Genomic DNA, 16222 nt, shown 5'->3' on the forward strand with positions numbered 1-16222 from the left:
TACCAAATTATTTCCTACAACTTCAAATTAATATAAACTATACATTTCAAATAACAAATTATTAATTTCTTCTTTTTTATTTCCAATTTCAATATTCATATTTTCATAATACGATTCAAGCAAAATATCTAAACCATCTTTCCTAATCCTAGGGTCTAATATTGTAGCTAAACAATAAATAGGAGAAATGTTCTCCCAATATTGTTTAAATTTATTTTCCACTATTTCAACAATACATTGAAATTGTGGATTATTTCTATATTTTGCAAAACAATCACTAATTACCATTAATTGATAAGGTAAATTATAACTAGTTGGATAATAAATACCTGATAATTTATTAGTTGCATCATAAAAATGTTTTAAAAAATCTTATACAGACTACCATTTCCTAGTCTTCCTCAAATATAATATCATTAGAAATTTTTGCATTCTAAAAATCAGTAAAAATTTGTCTATGAGAAATACAACTTTCTAATATAGCATAGGTAGAACTCCACCTATGTTTTACATCTAATATAAAATGTTTATATTTTAAACCATAATTTTGACATAAATATTTAAATTATTGTTTTCTTGCCCCTAAACTTTTAATAAATGTAATACAATTTCTAATTTGAGTAGAAATAATATTCAAGGCATCTTGAATACATAAATTTAAGATGTGACATGCACATATGATATGAAATAATTTACCATTTAAACATGGTTTTAATTGAGATTTTAAAATATTTATTGCAGAATCATTATTATTGGCATTATCACCATAAACATGCAAAGTATTTAAAATACTTGTAGCAATAGTTGTGCTAGTATGTAGCCATTCAATCCTAGTAAAACTTAAAATTCTTTTATTTAAAAGCCAATTTTCATCAATAAAATGGATGGTAATACAAATATAACTTATGTTAAACTTAGATGTCCAAATATCAGAAGTAATTGCAATTTTACATCAGAAGTAATTGCAACTTTAGAATTAAGATTTGATAACATGCAAAGAAATAAAATTTTGTTTATATGAATACAAAATTTTTAAAGCATCCGATCTAATAGTATTCCTAGAAACTTTTTTATACTCGGGTTTACAGAATTACGCAACCATTTTTCAAGCTTAGGATCTTTAGTTAATATAAATGATTGTTCTGCATGTACAATATACTTTGCTAATTCTTGTCTCAATTTTTCTTGTGAATATTTAAATGTACCAAAATTACTCCCCCTCTCAATTTGTGTTTGTGTTGTTTCTCTCCCTTATTCTTCTTCCTTTTCATGTGTGAGCAAATGTTTGCTCAAATGACCCTTGCTACAGTAATTAAAGTCTTTTCTACATTTTTGGCAAACTGCTCTTTTTCACTTCCCTTAAATATCTTCTACTTTAAAAATTTTCCAATCTGGGCTACTCAACTTAGAAGCCCTCCTTTTTCCCCTAGTATCAATACTAGGGGTGAAAGTTCCACTCCCATCAATATCAATAGCATCAGTGTTAACACTATCATGAGGTGATTGAATATTGTCAATAGTGAACATGTTGGGGAATCGGTTTCCGGAAGAGTTGGCCATTTTTTTAAAATTTTGAAAAGATAAAAATTAATTTAATTGGACTTACCCGGATTGCCGGTTCAGAATCCCAACTTGATTTCAATGGCTAAAGCCTTTCAACGTTCAAGCCTCCCAAATTGAGATACTTGAGCTGGTTGAGCAAGCATTTTTTTGTTGAAAGTTGAAATTTCAATAAAGTTGAGACTTGAGAATTGGAGAATTAGACAATTAGCTAATCAAAATTACTCAGATTGTAGAGAATTGAGAATGTATGAGTATGAGAGAGAGAAAGAGAAAGAAAGAGAGAAGAGATTAAGACAATTGTTGAATTTGTTGATGAGATTGGTGGAGAATTGGAGAATAAAGTTGAGACTTGAGAATTGGAGAATCAGACAATTAGCTAATCAGAATTACTTAGATTGTAGAGAATTGAGAATGTATGAGTATGAGAGAGAGAGAGAGAGAAGAGATTAAGACAATTGTTGAATTGGTTGATGAGATTGGTGGAGGATAGTGCTATTTATAGGAATTGAACATAATTCAATTGCCCAAAATACCCTAAAAACTAGTTGTTGGGAGGGGCATTTTGGTCATTGTAAAGTTATTTATTACTTTACCTAAAAAGCCCCCTAAACTAGTTGTTATATAGTTGTTGAGGGGCATTTATGTCATTTTTTCTCCCCTCCATAAGCAAAATATAGAAATACCCCCCTATATAGTTGTTTATAGCTATTAGGGGGTATTTATGTAAAAAACCAAAAAAAAGTTGAAACTAGCCGTTTGGGGGGGGGGGGGGGGGGGGGGTGGGGGTCCAATGGCTAGTTTTTGGACGGGCTGAGCGCGGCCCGCTACGGGCCGTGCTGTATCGGACTGTGACGGGCCATGCCGACATATGGGCCGCGGGCGGCATGCCGTGCCGTGCTGGCCCGTGGACTATGAACCCCCATCCTAGCACGGCCCATGGACTATCATGCCGGGTGAGGCCAGACTGGTCCAAATTCGTGCGACGTGGCCCGATTTACACCTCTAGCCACGAACAACTGCCCATGGGGGGTTCACCCTCATTTGTAGTGGTAACCAACCTAGGCCCATCTGGCCCATAGGAGTTTTCCTCTTCCTATCATTACCCTTTCCCATACCCAATAACTTTAGCGACGTCACCCAATAGTGTGGAATCAATATCCATACTACTGCCATGGGTCAAGTTGTAGTCATTATGAATTTTGCCTGCTGCTTTCTAGGAATTCGCTATCAGTTGGTAGCCCAGCTTCGGATCGGAGATCATCCGAGTAATGGGCCATATTGTACCTTGATAGAGCTTGCTTCTTCTCCTCATCAGTTTCATTATCAATACCTCCTCCAGATCGGCTTTGAAAGAGCAAGCCTCGATCAAATGACCAATTCTGCCACAGAAAAAGCAGAATCTAGGCAGCCTCTCATATATGTAAGAGACATCGATTATCCCCCCCCACCCATGCCGATATTGAAGGTGAGGTAATCAACGGGGAGACCATATATTCGAATCCAACAGTCAATAGAACCCAATCCGTATTTCTCCGGGGGCTTGTCCGCAAGACATCTCTGAATAATGATAGCATCGTCATTGAAATTCCAAGGTTCACCAAGAAATATTGATTCCCTGGCCTCTTTAGGTGTCTTATAAGATAAGAATCCACCCCAAACTTTGTATTTTCTTTGTTGGCTTTAAGCTTCCAAGCTTTCACCAGAAAATCTTTTAGCCCTGCAACACGGACCGGTTTATTCGATAGCACTCTAAAAACCAGGTGTTTCCTCCAGTCTCTTGAACCTTTGACATCCTCAGCTTTTGCCTTCAGCATGTCGTCCATTCACTCAGCTAAAGTGTCGTCCATAGATTTCTTCTGTAGGGCCACCATCTCTCAGTCACACAGAGATAGGAGAAACTTGCTATAGAGAGAGACAAACTCCCTAAATTTGATAAATCTTCATCCCAATAAGCTATGTAAATTTATTAACGGAGAATTGTACAATGCACGAGATTTGTTAAGTTAAAGATAAATAATAGAAATATATAGGACTATACAATTGTTTTATATAATAATTAATAATTATATATTTTATATACTATTCTTAATAATTTTTTTATAATACAAAAGTAATAATAATTAAGGTTCTTTATCAAATTTAGGGATGACAATTTTCCCCATTTCCCCGATCCCCGTGGGGATCTGCCTCGAATGGGGCGGGGATGGAGATGATTTTCCCCCTGCGGAGATAGAGATGGGGGGAAATTTTCATCCCTATTGGCGGGGACGGGGAGAGCACTCCCAGCCCCGCATGGACCCCGACTCCCATCCCATGGGATCCCAACCATAGATATATATTAATATTTGTAGTTTCTCTTTAGCCATTTGTAAACTAACTAAAATCAAATAACCCAATCATAGATATATATTAATATTTTATGTTTTAAATATATTTTTTTAGTACGGAAAAGTGGAAAATTTCCAATATTTCTTAGGCTAGAATAGTTTATATCATAAATTTAATTTTTAAATTTATTTTTTAATAATGCCATTGTAATTTTTTTTGAAATTTAAACTTAATTTTTAAATTTAAATCTTTTGAACCGACTAACCAAACCGAAAATTGACTCAAACCAATATAACCTGAGTAACCAACCTCCCAACCTGACCAAGTCGATTTGGTTGGCCAAGCAACCTACAACTGAACCGCACAACCCGTGAACAATAGTTTAATCTCCAATAATTGTTAAAAATTTATAGCAAAAATACACAACAAATTAAATTTAAAAATCTAAATAACAGTAGTTTAAACTCCAATAATTATTGAAAATTTTCTATTAAATAACAAAACAAAAATAGATTTATACATAATTATTGAAAATATATTTATCAAAAAAACAATAAATAATTACTGAAATACAATAAATATTAATTTTAGTATAGATAAATATATAATAAATAATGATTAAGTTTATAAGTTATTATTAATAAACAATATTTTTTTTGAAAGTTATTTTCTAGAATTATTAATTGGTATAAATGAAATTAGTTATTTACAATATTATTTATTTATTAAAATGATATCATTATTTAAATTTTAAAACATTAATTACTTGTTGAATTTAATAATCCATAAAATTATAGTACTATTAATACATAATTTTGTTATTTAAACTATTTAAAATCTAGTTATGTTAAATATTTCGTTATTTAAAATATTTAGTTATTTAACTAAATATTTAAAATCTTAATCTATTTATTATAGCTGAAAGTTATTCAGTAACTATTTAAAATATATTATTAATTGATTTAAAATATTAATTTTATATTTTTAATGTTAGATTTTTATTATTTGAATAACATTTAGATTGAATAATCCAGAAAATCATAATTTATATTGTTTGTACATAATTTCGTGATGAATTTTGTAAAAATATATAATTATTAATAGTATGAATATTATTAAGTTGATTATAATTATTTTGTCTTTTTAATAAATATTTTAAAGTTATTATATAATTTTGTTAGAATATTTAAATAATTCTTAAACTTTTTAATTCAGACTTTCTTTAGATAGATGTAAATAAAAAGTGGGGGAGAGGATAAATAGGAATTAGGGATAATTTATGAGGGAATCTCTCTACTAAGGTGTCGTTTGATTGCACTTTTCAGAGGTCTGAATCTGAAAATGCTACTTTTCAGACCCCACCCCTTGTTTGGTTTTACCTCTTAAAATTGGTCAGAATCTTATTTTTAGATTTGAAAATAATAGACCTTGGGCCAGCTCTTAACGTGCTCAGACGCGTTGTAGAGCCGGTGCATAGTCCAAAATATCCTTACAATATTTTGGAAATGACACAAGTTACCCCTGATAACCCCAAACCCAGAAAACATAAACATTCGACCTCTTTCTCTCTCTCTTTGCCCTGTTTTCTCGCCACCACTGCTGCAAGTTGCAACAGTAGCTCTCTCTCTCCCCCTGTCTTTCTCTCTCTCTCTCTCTCTCTCTCTCTCTCTCTCTCACTCTCTCTCTCCCTTGTGTTTTCGCCACCGCCATCGCCGCTGCAACATGTAGTAGTGGTGGTTCGGTGAGTAAAAATACTTAATTATAAATTATTTTTATAAATTATATTAATATTTTTTATTAAATTTACTTTTGTTATTTATTAATTATTAATTATTGTTATTAACTAGTAATTTTTAATTATTTCATTAATTTTTAAAAATTATTTTAAATTTTATTTGTCTAAATTATTAGTTAGTAATTATTAATTATTTTAATATTTTTATAGTCATTAATTATTTTTTTTAATTTTAATCGTTTCATTTTTTAATTAGTAATTATTAATTTATTATTTTTTATTTGTATTGTTTCAATATTATTTTGAGGATGAAAATTATTTTTTATGAGATAATGTAAATTGAATTCAACATTTCCAAATAGTATGTTTTAGGGGTAAAATAGTAAAATTAGTAAATTTTAGATGGTAAAGGGTTGATCCAACACAAACTTATGGATTCAGATCCTCTAAAAAGTAGAAAAGCATATATGCCTCTTTTTAGATTTCAGACACATTTAATATCTGTTTAACTTTTCAGATTTATCAAACGACACCTAAATTAGAGATAACTTAAGAGGTAAATAGGAGTTGGATATAATTTAGGAGATACATAGGAATTAGAGACAATTTAGGAGAAAGTGGTGCCTCTTGGATAAAAAACAATCAGTTCGGTTCTAGGTCTAAAATTACAGACTCTATTGAGTTCGATTCCGTTTCGGACCCTTGATATTTCTTGTCAGGTTGTTTTTGGTTCTCATTGGACCCGGTCTAGATTTGACCCATTGACAACACTAATTAATAAAGAGATGGCCTAGTTAAAATCTTGAAATCTGAAATTGCTTTTTTGGGTATCGTGTGTTTTCTAGCACCATACCACCTTAGTTAAAACCATGGTTTTCAAAATCGGACCGGATCGGACGATTGGATCAAAAAATGGGAACTGGTCACCTGATCGGTGTCATTTTATCCCAGAACCATCTTTTTGGCCAAAAACTGTCAATTTGGTCAACAAACTGTTGACCTGGGTGGTTAAACCATTCATTAGTTTTGGGCCATTTTTTTTTAAAATTTTTTATTTCTTTTGTCAAAATGTTGTTCAGTTTAAATGATCGGACCATTCAACTTAGAAATTGGACCCTAAACGATCGGACCATTCAACCCGGAAATCGGACCCTGAACGGGTCGTTGTGCAGTTTGATTTTAAAAACCTTGTTTAGAACTTGAAAATTGTAAACATTTATACAATGTCAAATTATTTGAATCGGGAAAATCTATGATGTTGGAAAGACTTTGACAATTACCCTTGTGAATTTCGATGAAAATCCACCGATGATGATTGATTGATTATAGGGTTTTTGACATCATCACAGTTGAAATGTGAGGGAGGTTACAATATTTTTTAAGAAAAACCTCGAAAGGCTTAAAAAAAAGGGAAAATCTATGATGTGAAAAAGATATAGTAGGGGAAAAGTTTTGACCATAAATTTTGATAAATAATACTTGATTGGCTATCACGTTTATGATTCCAATTGACTAATTAGAAGTTTTTCAGATATCATATCTTTTCCATATCATAATCAAAGTAAAAAAAACTCATTTTCCTTTCCCAATTTTCAAAACGTGATTTCAGAAAATATTTTTCATAAAAATGTATAATCAAACGGCAGGCGTCGTCTAAAAATAAATTTAAGAAATAACAATAATGTGACACAGTTTTCTAAGAAAACAGTATTGATTTCGAACACGACTCCGGATGTTCTGTCCACAATAACTCTACCCACGCCTATTTACAATACACTACCCCTTGAATTGAGAACATCTCCCCAAACACTGGCTATTCGTCGAGAAAACGGAGGGAAGGTTCTGAATGATTTTTCCTTTGGAACAAATGTTTATCGTCGCTGAGGAGACGGCGGAGAATTAGAAAGGTGAAAGAGTAATTGGCATTTGCAATAGTGACACGTATTAAAGGTAAATGACAACAATGTGCAAGAGGAAAACCAACTGACCAGGTTCCTGGCGACGGGCGAGCCGCTCTTCTCGTATGACGGGTGTCAGCGTTACGACACACGGGACAACCGTAAAAGTCGTAGCGTCGTTTCGACACCCTCTCAATAAACCTGGTCACACGAAAAATAAACCCGGCCCCACCATCACTACCACAAAAATGATTTGAAATTCAGCTTCCCTTATCTCAGGATTCTGGATTCAACGGCGTTAAATTTCGTGGCTACCTTCCTGCCGCTTCATCATTCCGTTATTATTTCACCGTCTACGTTAAACGGAAGTGATGCTCTATTCCGTGCCCTCCATCAAATCCACGACAAGATGCTTAAATTTATATTGGATAGCGGAGGAAATTATAACTCTTTTTATTTGTTTTACTTCTTAGATAAATAGTGACCAAAATAAGCCAATCGGGTGAAGCTTTTCTCCACGTCAGCTTAATGAATTCTATCCTACTTGGCATGCGATTTAAACAGACGGCCAAGAAATAACCGAAGAAGTGCGGACTTGCTTTTTGAGAAAACGACCCAACAACCCAAATGACAATTATAACCTTGTAACTTTCAATTGAGCAAACGTCCTAATTCCTCAATCACCAGAGCTACCGACACGTGCTCGCGAGAATTATCACATGGTACCTACATTATTTACCTCCCCCTGCCCGGTAGCCCCTTCTCTTTCTCTCTCTCTCTTTTTTTTTTTCTATTTTAAATATTTACTTGTCTTGTTACATTCGAATATTCTTTCCGTAGTAAAAAGAATTTCATTATATTTTTGGTAAATTTCATAATCATATTTCAACGTAAACCACAAAATTAATTTGAATACATGATAAGAGAGAATCCTGAATTTCTGATTACTTAATTTTGTGAAAAAAGGGGATAAAGCAAATGACAGAATCTCGCGAAATAAAAGAAATTTTCTAATAACGGAAATGAAAGAAAAACAAAATAGATTTGATACAAGTTCCTACCCGAAACTATCGCCCAAATTTCTAGATTTTCCCTCGTCCTAAAGCCCAACGTTTTTTTCGAAGCAAAGGTCGTGCAAATTAGACCAGCCCGAAACGATGCCAGAGACTCCCACGTGGCAATCATCTGATAGAATGGGGGCAGGATGTGGATCACCCGAAATGAGGAACTGGTCCAAGTGGTTTCTGTTACCGGCTCTAGCAGGGAATGCACTGCGCTTTAACCGGTTTACTCGGTTATCGGGGTCAATGGTATAAGAGTTGGGGTTTAAGCAAAGCAGGGTGGTTTTCAGAGGGTTTTTGGCCATCAGGTAATAAGAGAGACAAAGGTAGCGTCCAAGGATGGATGGGAAACCAAAGCATGCGTCAAGCATATTATAATTCGGACAGATAAAACAGAGAAGGATGGATGGGAAACCAAAGCATGCGTCAAGCATATTATAATTCGCCGATCTCTTGAGACTCTCCGGCAATTGCCTGATAAATTTTACATCAGTCGGAATTCTGACGTAATTCGCCGGAATTTCATTTTTTTCACCGGCGCTTTCTTCTTTTTTTTTTTTTTTCTTATGCACAGAAACCTTGACAACCCTGAACAGAAGCCGTTTCTCATAAGGTTTGTGTGATCGGATTTCTTCATTGTTTTGCGCCTGAATTTGATCACAATTGTGAATTTTTTGGTCCAGAATTTTGTAGATTAGGCGGCGTTTGCCCTTTTCTGATTCGATTTCCTCTTTTCCGGTTTGGATTTGTTGAATTGGCCGGAATTTAGGTCTAGATTTATTTTCCGGTGCTGAATTCTGTTTCTGGTGGATTTGATCTGAGTTTCGATCCGTTTGCTCGTCTTGATGGGCGTATCATGTTTTAGAAGTTTGAATTTCTTCCATGGATTTCGAGGAAATAATTGTGATCAGATTGTTTTCTCAACTTAAATTTTCTAGACTTTGTCTCAAATGATCTCCGCTTTAGGGTTTTGTGTCCTAAAGTTCTGTTTCTGTGCGAATTGTGTAGAATCATACGCAGAGATGCATATAATTTATGTTTCTCTTTGTCTGTCTTTGTCTGGATCTTTCTTTTTCAAGTTTCATGCTTTTTATTCATTTTCTTTTCTTTCCTTTTGTTTCTTCATCTATCTTTAATATGTTCTTTCTCTGTTAACAGAAATTGTACAGAAGACACGTCTAAGTTTCAATTCGTTGGAGTTTACTGGATTAGCTGAACCTGAAGTTCTTCGGAGGCCTTCAAATGTAAAATTTTCATCTCGTCCTGTTTAAATTTATGACCTTTTATTTTACCTTTGAGATCTGAAGTCTCCATTTTATTTTTAATTTTGTTTTTCTAGATATGGCAAGATTTAAGTTTGCGAAACTTACTTAACATACTTTAATGGATCTTTCCTTCTCCTTCATCTGTTGGGCTCCTCCCTGAATTTCTTAATTTCTTTAATTGTTCGTTTTCTTATAGTGAAGATCTGTTACAAACCTTGAAAATTGGTATTGAATTTTTTTTTTATTTTTTATTTTTTTTTGTTTTTGACGTTCGGATTTTGCAGAAACAATTCTCTCACTTCCAATGCATAAAATTAATTTTAGTAATTCTTGATTTAATGACATTTTTAATTCTTTTTCAAACAGGTGATTGAATGATTGTTGTGTCAACCTGGTTAATGGTGCTACTGAGCAATGGATTTTTCTTCTTTCTTTTTCTTTTCTCCATTTTTTTTCTTTTACCTTTATGTTGTACCGGAAGTCCTCATAAAACCTAAGTTCACAATTTATTCCGTTGATGTCTCTGTTTTCTAATTCCAATCCCTTCTGTATTTAAAATATTATCTTGCGGTGGGAGCTGCTTTTACCGGTCTCTGTTCGTTGGCTAGTTCCATCTATTTTTTTTTTCTCTCTTTTTCAAATACTTGCACAATTTGTTCGTTTTTTTCCCGTTTCATGACATTGGAGCAAGATTCGTTGAAAATGATTGGTAGTCGATTGGGAACATTTGAGTTCAGTCACAACCAAACAGATTAATAACAAGTAGTTTGGCATGTGAAGACGGGCCATTTCTCATACGTTTTATTTACTGACAGGGTTTCATCATTGGGATCAGATGCAAGCTCAAGCAGTCGGTGGTGCTTGCATTGACTACACCAGATTGTTTTTGGATTTCTGAACAGTGATATGGCCCAAAGATTCTAGTTCTTCATGCTTGTTGAATTCTTCTAGTTGGTATGAGTCTCTGAGATATGGTGTTACAGAAGAGGCTAGAATATGGATTCAATGGCTACCAGGTGCCTCGAGCTTCCAGATCAGCTAGGGTAAACATGCGCAGCCATTTTTCTGATTTACCATTTATCCTATGTTTTTCACTTTTCTGAACTTTTAATTCTTACTGGTTTTAGGGTAGAGGTTCTGTTAGGAAGAAGGTCCATGACAACCCAATGTGTGCATTTGATTTATTGGCTACTGTAGCTGGAAAATTGCTACAGGAGGGGGAAAGTTCACCTGCTCCTGCTAAAGCATCGGCCAGGAATGATCAGAACCCCTTAGTTAAACATAATCTTGAAGCAGAACAACAAGATGAAGAGAGAACCTTAAAAGTAGAACCTTTTGACCAAGGCAGCTGCAATGAAAGTGTCCTTGTCTCTGGGCTTGGGTCTGAAGGTCACAACCGAACACATTTTTTGAAGGAGAACCCACAAGTTCAGAATGCTGTGGCTTTGAGGCAAACTCCTGCAACAAGAAATTTGAACTACTCAGAGAAGTTCACTTGTGCTGAGAAGTTCATTAAGGGTAAAAGCAGGAATGAGTTTGGATGTATTCCAAGTAAAGAAAGGAAAGGCTCCCCCAGCTATGGAGAATCCTATGGAGGCAAGGTAGAAGATGGAACAGTAAGAGAGCGTGAAACACAAAAAATTGGGAGTGTCATAAATGGAACTTTGCCTGATTCATGCAGTTCAGAAGATCCAATGGAAGTGGATAGGAAACCTCCTGCATTAATCAGTTCAGACAGTAGTGTTGACATACCTTTATGTAGGGACCCCATTTCTTTCCCTGATGATGATGTAAAAGTAGTAAATAGAGACGATGACGAAAACTCTTCTGGGTGCACTCAACCTAGCCCCATAAATGTGAAGTTTAGACCTTCAGGACGCATTGGAGATCGGAGAATAAGGAAGCTGTTTGCCTCTAAATATTGGAAAGCAGCTCCAAAATTGAGTGATGGTGAAATTTCTAAACCTGGTAAGTTTTCTGCTTTGTTGGTTATATCTGGTTCAACACTCATTTGATGTTTTACTTTCAAATTTTTTTTTTTTTTCAATTCTACACACACACATCTGTTATTAATTGAAGAATCTGGTTTGTTGTTTTAGATGGGGAAATGAAGCCTTTTTCTCGCAATAGGAAAACCTGTTGCACACGCCAAAGATCTCAGAGGAATTCTCCTTTCAAGAAGAGGAAGCTTTTAGATCAAAGCTCGGTATCAACATCTGATGGAGGAATTAGTAGCATAGGCATTTCTAATTCGGCTGAGAAGGGAGTCAATGAAGTCACAATTGGTTCAGGTGCAATAATGCGTGGAGGTTTATTTCTGCCTCCTCATTTTCCTTCTTTTTCCCTTAAGATTCAAGGTTTATGACTGTCTGCAATTTTTTTTCTAAATAATCCTCACTTTTTTTTTTCTTTTGCAGCAAGTGGCACATCTTCTTCTGTGGCAGGTCAACAAACAGCATTTCAACCAAGGGATTCTCATGGTAGGAGAACTTTTCATTTACCTTAATAATTTTTCTTGATTGACTTGATTTGAATCTGATATTTGAAAGGTATCTTGCATACATTGTCTTTCTTTTGTTCAGTGAGGCTTAGTATCAAGTCCTTTCGGGTACCAGAGCTTGTCATTGAGATCCCTGAAACTGAAACTGTTGGTTCACTGAAGGTATGTGATTTTTTGCTGCTTTCTTGCTATATTGTGATAAATAGTTATCATTGAAAACCCCAATTTCAAGCATTGAAATTGGACTATGAATGAAACGGTCTATTTTTAAAGGAAATGGACTATGAATGAAACTGTATTTTTAAAACCATTATTGAAAAGCAAGTTGTTCTATTCACTGTTCATTAGTTGTTGCCAAAACATTTTCCTTGCAAGAATGCCTGTGGTATTTGAGTAATAGCCACATTCCTGTGTGTCCCCTGGCCTTCATATTTTTGACTTCTTCAGTTTGCCTGTCCAAATCATAAGGTATGCTTTTGGTATTGTGCATAACCCTACTATTACACCTAGTAGACAGTCCTAATCAGTTGCAACACCATCTTCTCCCTCAGCCTCCACCTTTTTCTCCTGATCCCTTGTTCCTGCTATTCATGCAAAAAGAAAGTAAATAAATAAATAAGGAATACCTTTGAACTGTTTTGTCATGACTGGTAAATTCTATCTTATTGTGGTGGTATGTAATTTGTTCCAGAGGACAGTTATGGAGGCTGTGACTGCTGTACTTGGAGGTGGACTACGTGTTGGTGTACTTCTTCAGGGAAAGAAAGTTAGAGATGACAATAAGACTCTTCTTCAGGCTGGAATCTCTAATGATAACAAGTTGGATGCTTTGGGTTTTACACTAGAACCTAACCCCACAAATTCTCCACCACCCGTGTGCCCTGAAGATCCTCCCTTTCTGCTACCTTGTGATGCACCCCAGCCAATAAACAGGTAAATATCTTCGAACTCTGAGATTCCAATGTTGGTTTTACTATGTGGTTGCATTAAACTTGTTGTTCCTATATTCCAGGTATCCAACCCCAGCTGCTTTGGATCCAGGGACTTCTGAAGTCTCCCTTGTTCCTCCTATGACCAATTTAGCAAATTGTGTAGAGAGTGATCATGATTCTGTTCCTTCTCCTATTGATGTGTCGAAGGATAAAATAACACCAGATTCTAGAACCTTGGTTGCCATCCCAGCAATGAGCGTCGAGGCTTTGGCTGTGGTCCCTTTTAACCGGAAATCTAGACAATCTGAACTTGTTCAGCGCCGAATCAGGAGGCCATTCTCTGTCTCAGAAGTGGAAGCACTTGTACAAGCAGTTGAGAAACTTGGGACTGGAAGGTATGGGACAGGATTACAACTACCATATAACTGTCTACTTAGCAATTTGTTCTTTTTTTTTCATTTATTTATTGGTACGAATCTCTAAGGTGCCTCATTTAATCTGTAGGTGGCGTGATGTTAAATTACGTGCTTTTGATAATGCAAAGCATCGGACTTATGTTGACCTGAAGGTAAACACATTTGTTTGCTTTTTCCTTTTACACCTTAAACCTGCTAGTCGATAAACATACAACTATTAAGAGACCAAATTTCTTGTAAACTTTAACTGAGAAAGTAAACAAGTTGTACTGAAATACGCACTAAGAAGAATAGGAAAACCTACTAGTCCCAATTGAATGATTCTAAACTCCTAACTCCTTCCCATTGAGAGATTCATTATTATTATTATTTAATGAGGGAAACAATGCTTACAAAATTACAGTTCTGGCAGATCTGAGCCATCATTTATTGTGATGCTTATAAATAATTTCCAGCTTCAAAATTTTCAAAAAATTGTCAGTATGTATGACATTAATTATCTAGTATCTAATTAAACAGTGGCGAAGAGAAGGAAACTAAATATCAGTGTTTAAGTGGAAGCACTCGGTGTTTTATGGAATTATTGATCATGTAATGCAACAGTTACATTGCAATGCTGCTACTAATGGCAATTAAAAGTAAGTGGCTCGTACATGAGTATGAAAGAAGTGACAGCTTCTTTTCTTTTCTTTTTTTATTCTTTTTGTATGAAAAAAGTAACAAAAGTGGAGATCATTCATCCTAAAAGAAGAATAGTGTTCTTTGATGCATAGGTGGAGTTTATTAATAAAAGTTCTGACACAGCCTTCAGTGCTTTCCCAGTAATTCTAGTTTTTGTCGATTTCTCTCCCACACCTCAAGAGGTGCACCTCAGTCTAGTTGTCCCTTTACCAACTACGATCCCGTCTCTTTACATATATCATTGAGAATGTATCTTGGTGTTGCTTTTAATGACTAAGGCTAAAAAAGTAAAAGAGGTGGCTACTTCATAGGTTGTTTGGGATGATTAACATATGATTGGTCCTCACGTGATGAATTGTGGGATGGGGGTTGTGCAGGATAAGTGGAAAACATTGGTGCACACGGCAAGAATCTCCCCTCAACAGAGGAGGGGAGAGCCCGTACCCCAGGAGCTCTTGGACCGCGTCCTCTCTGCACATGCTTACTGGTCTCAGCAGCAAGCCAAGCAGCAGCAGGTCAAGCAGCAGTCAGAGACGTGCCTTCTCCTCTAGACATTTAATGGAGAGGGGAAAGCAATGGAGGAATAGAATGACCTCTAACTATTTACTGTTATTTAGTCTTATTTTTGTAAAGAATGATGATGACCAGAAGAAAAAAAAAAAGAGAAAAAAAAATCATGTAATATTCCCACACTCACCATGATTCTTAGCCAGGTTTCCTTCACGGAGAGGTTGGCCCTTGTAAATGATGACGGAATAAGATCATGCTAACAGAATTCGTCCGACGCCCAGTACACTGGCGTTTTCTGTTCAATTGATCCCATTCAATTTCATTTGATTCTTTGAAGAAAATTTGTTAAAAAGAGAATAAGGGAGAAGGAAAGGAAGAAAACAACATGCTTTTGTTGCTATTACTTGTCGCCTCGTTTAGTTTCTTATATTTCCTTCTGTCTCTTTTCTTTATTTCGTTTTCTTGTTTTTCTTGTATGTGGGAGGAAAAAAGGGGTCCGGTGTTTGGTTTCTTTGTTGGTAGTTGATGATTGTAATGGAACTCTTTGTGACATAAGTTGTTGAGTCAAGGAACGACTCAAGAATGATTCATTATCCATTATGCAGATGCATGCACCAAGTATCTTATTAAACAGTGGGAAATTAAACAAAGTTTTTGATAATGGGCTCCAAGATGTGCATCATCGATCGTTAAAAGGTAGAACGAGAATTGACTATTGAGTGTGTCAAACTTGGGATTTCTGATGGCATTCATCCAGCGGCGCTTGCTTAAGGAGTTCCAAGACTCATGACTACGTACTTCCTCCTATTGCATGACGATTGATTGATTACGTCAACCACCGATGAACTTAATATGGTCTGGCGGTTATAACAATGCAATCCAATTTCGATCCATTCCAAATCGATCGGGGTTAGAGACTTGGGGTTGGTGAGGAGTTGATCCGTCTTTCATATATATATGGGAGTTGGGACATATTATCACATATCAGGTGGAACCGAAACCACCTAACTTGTGGGCGACCCACATCACATGTCTCCGATTCCTAGAATCTCCCAAAATTGGACCACCGGTATTGTTTATTTCTATTATTGCAGCAAGACGGTTATAGATTAGGTTGTAATAGCAAAAAAGAATAGACGGCATCGACTTCACCACTTTCGACTTTTTTTCTTCAAGTGCGACTTTCGATTCAAGTGTATATAGAATAGTAGTTAAAATGGAAACAATGCAATCCGAGTTCGGTGGATTGTTAGAGAAGCACGTGGTGGCACGAGGTAATTAACGTTGAAGAAGAAACGTGAACTACTTTCTTTTTCTTGAGAGAAAAAGACTG

The 16222-nt window shown here is 35.3% G+C and overlaps 1 protein-coding gene across 7 annotated transcripts; it reads left to right on the plus strand.

The window, feature by feature from the left end:
• Positions 1–8847: 8847 nt before the first annotated feature.
• LOC104597168 (telomere repeat-binding protein 5-like) lies at positions 8848–15493 on the plus strand. 7 transcript variants are annotated; one of them, XM_010258596.3, is made up of 11 exons: positions 8848–9198; positions 9744–9829; positions 10666–10893; positions 10978–11818; positions 11950–12141; positions 12268–12330; positions 12433–12512; positions 13042–13283; positions 13363–13677; positions 13787–13850; positions 14757–15493. In XM_010258596.3, exons 3-11 carry the CDS (start codon positions 10822–10824, stop codon positions 14928–14930), a joined length of 2043 nt encoding a protein of 680 aa, XP_010256898.1. In that variant the 5' UTR covers positions 8848–9198; positions 9744–9829; positions 10666–10821; the 3' UTR covers positions 14931–15493. The 7 variants fall into 7 exon arrangements, with proteins under 7 accessions (XP_010256898.1, XP_088755144.1, XP_010256896.1 ...); XM_088899018.1 differs by having other exon boundaries at positions 8853–8893; XM_010258594.3 differs by having other exon boundaries at positions 8855–9198; positions 11950–12159.
• The last annotated feature ends 729 nt before the right edge of the window (positions 15494–16222 follow it).

The sequence above is a fragment of the Nelumbo nucifera genome, chromosome 2, assembly GCF_055504915.1.
Source record: "Nelumbo nucifera cultivar China Antique chromosome 2, China Antique-T2T, whole genome shotgun sequence".
Lineage (NCBI taxonomy): Eukaryota > Viridiplantae > Streptophyta > Magnoliopsida > Proteales > Nelumbonaceae > Nelumbo > Nelumbo nucifera.

Bases quoted from the DNA above. Each gene is read 5' to 3' on its own strand.
- LOC104597168 (XM_010258594.3), top strand. From the start codon at position 10,822: ATGGTGTTACAGAAGAGGCTAGAATATGGATTCAATGGCTACCAGGTG. The intron at 11,819-11,949 runs GTAAGTTTTCTG...TTGTTGTTTTAG, and splicing joins TGGTGAAATTTCTAAACCTG to ATGGGGAAATGAAGCCTTTT. The intron at 13,851-14,756 runs GTAAACACATTT...GGGGTTGTGCAG, and splicing joins GGACTTATGTTGACCTGAAG to GATAAGTGGAAAACATTGGT.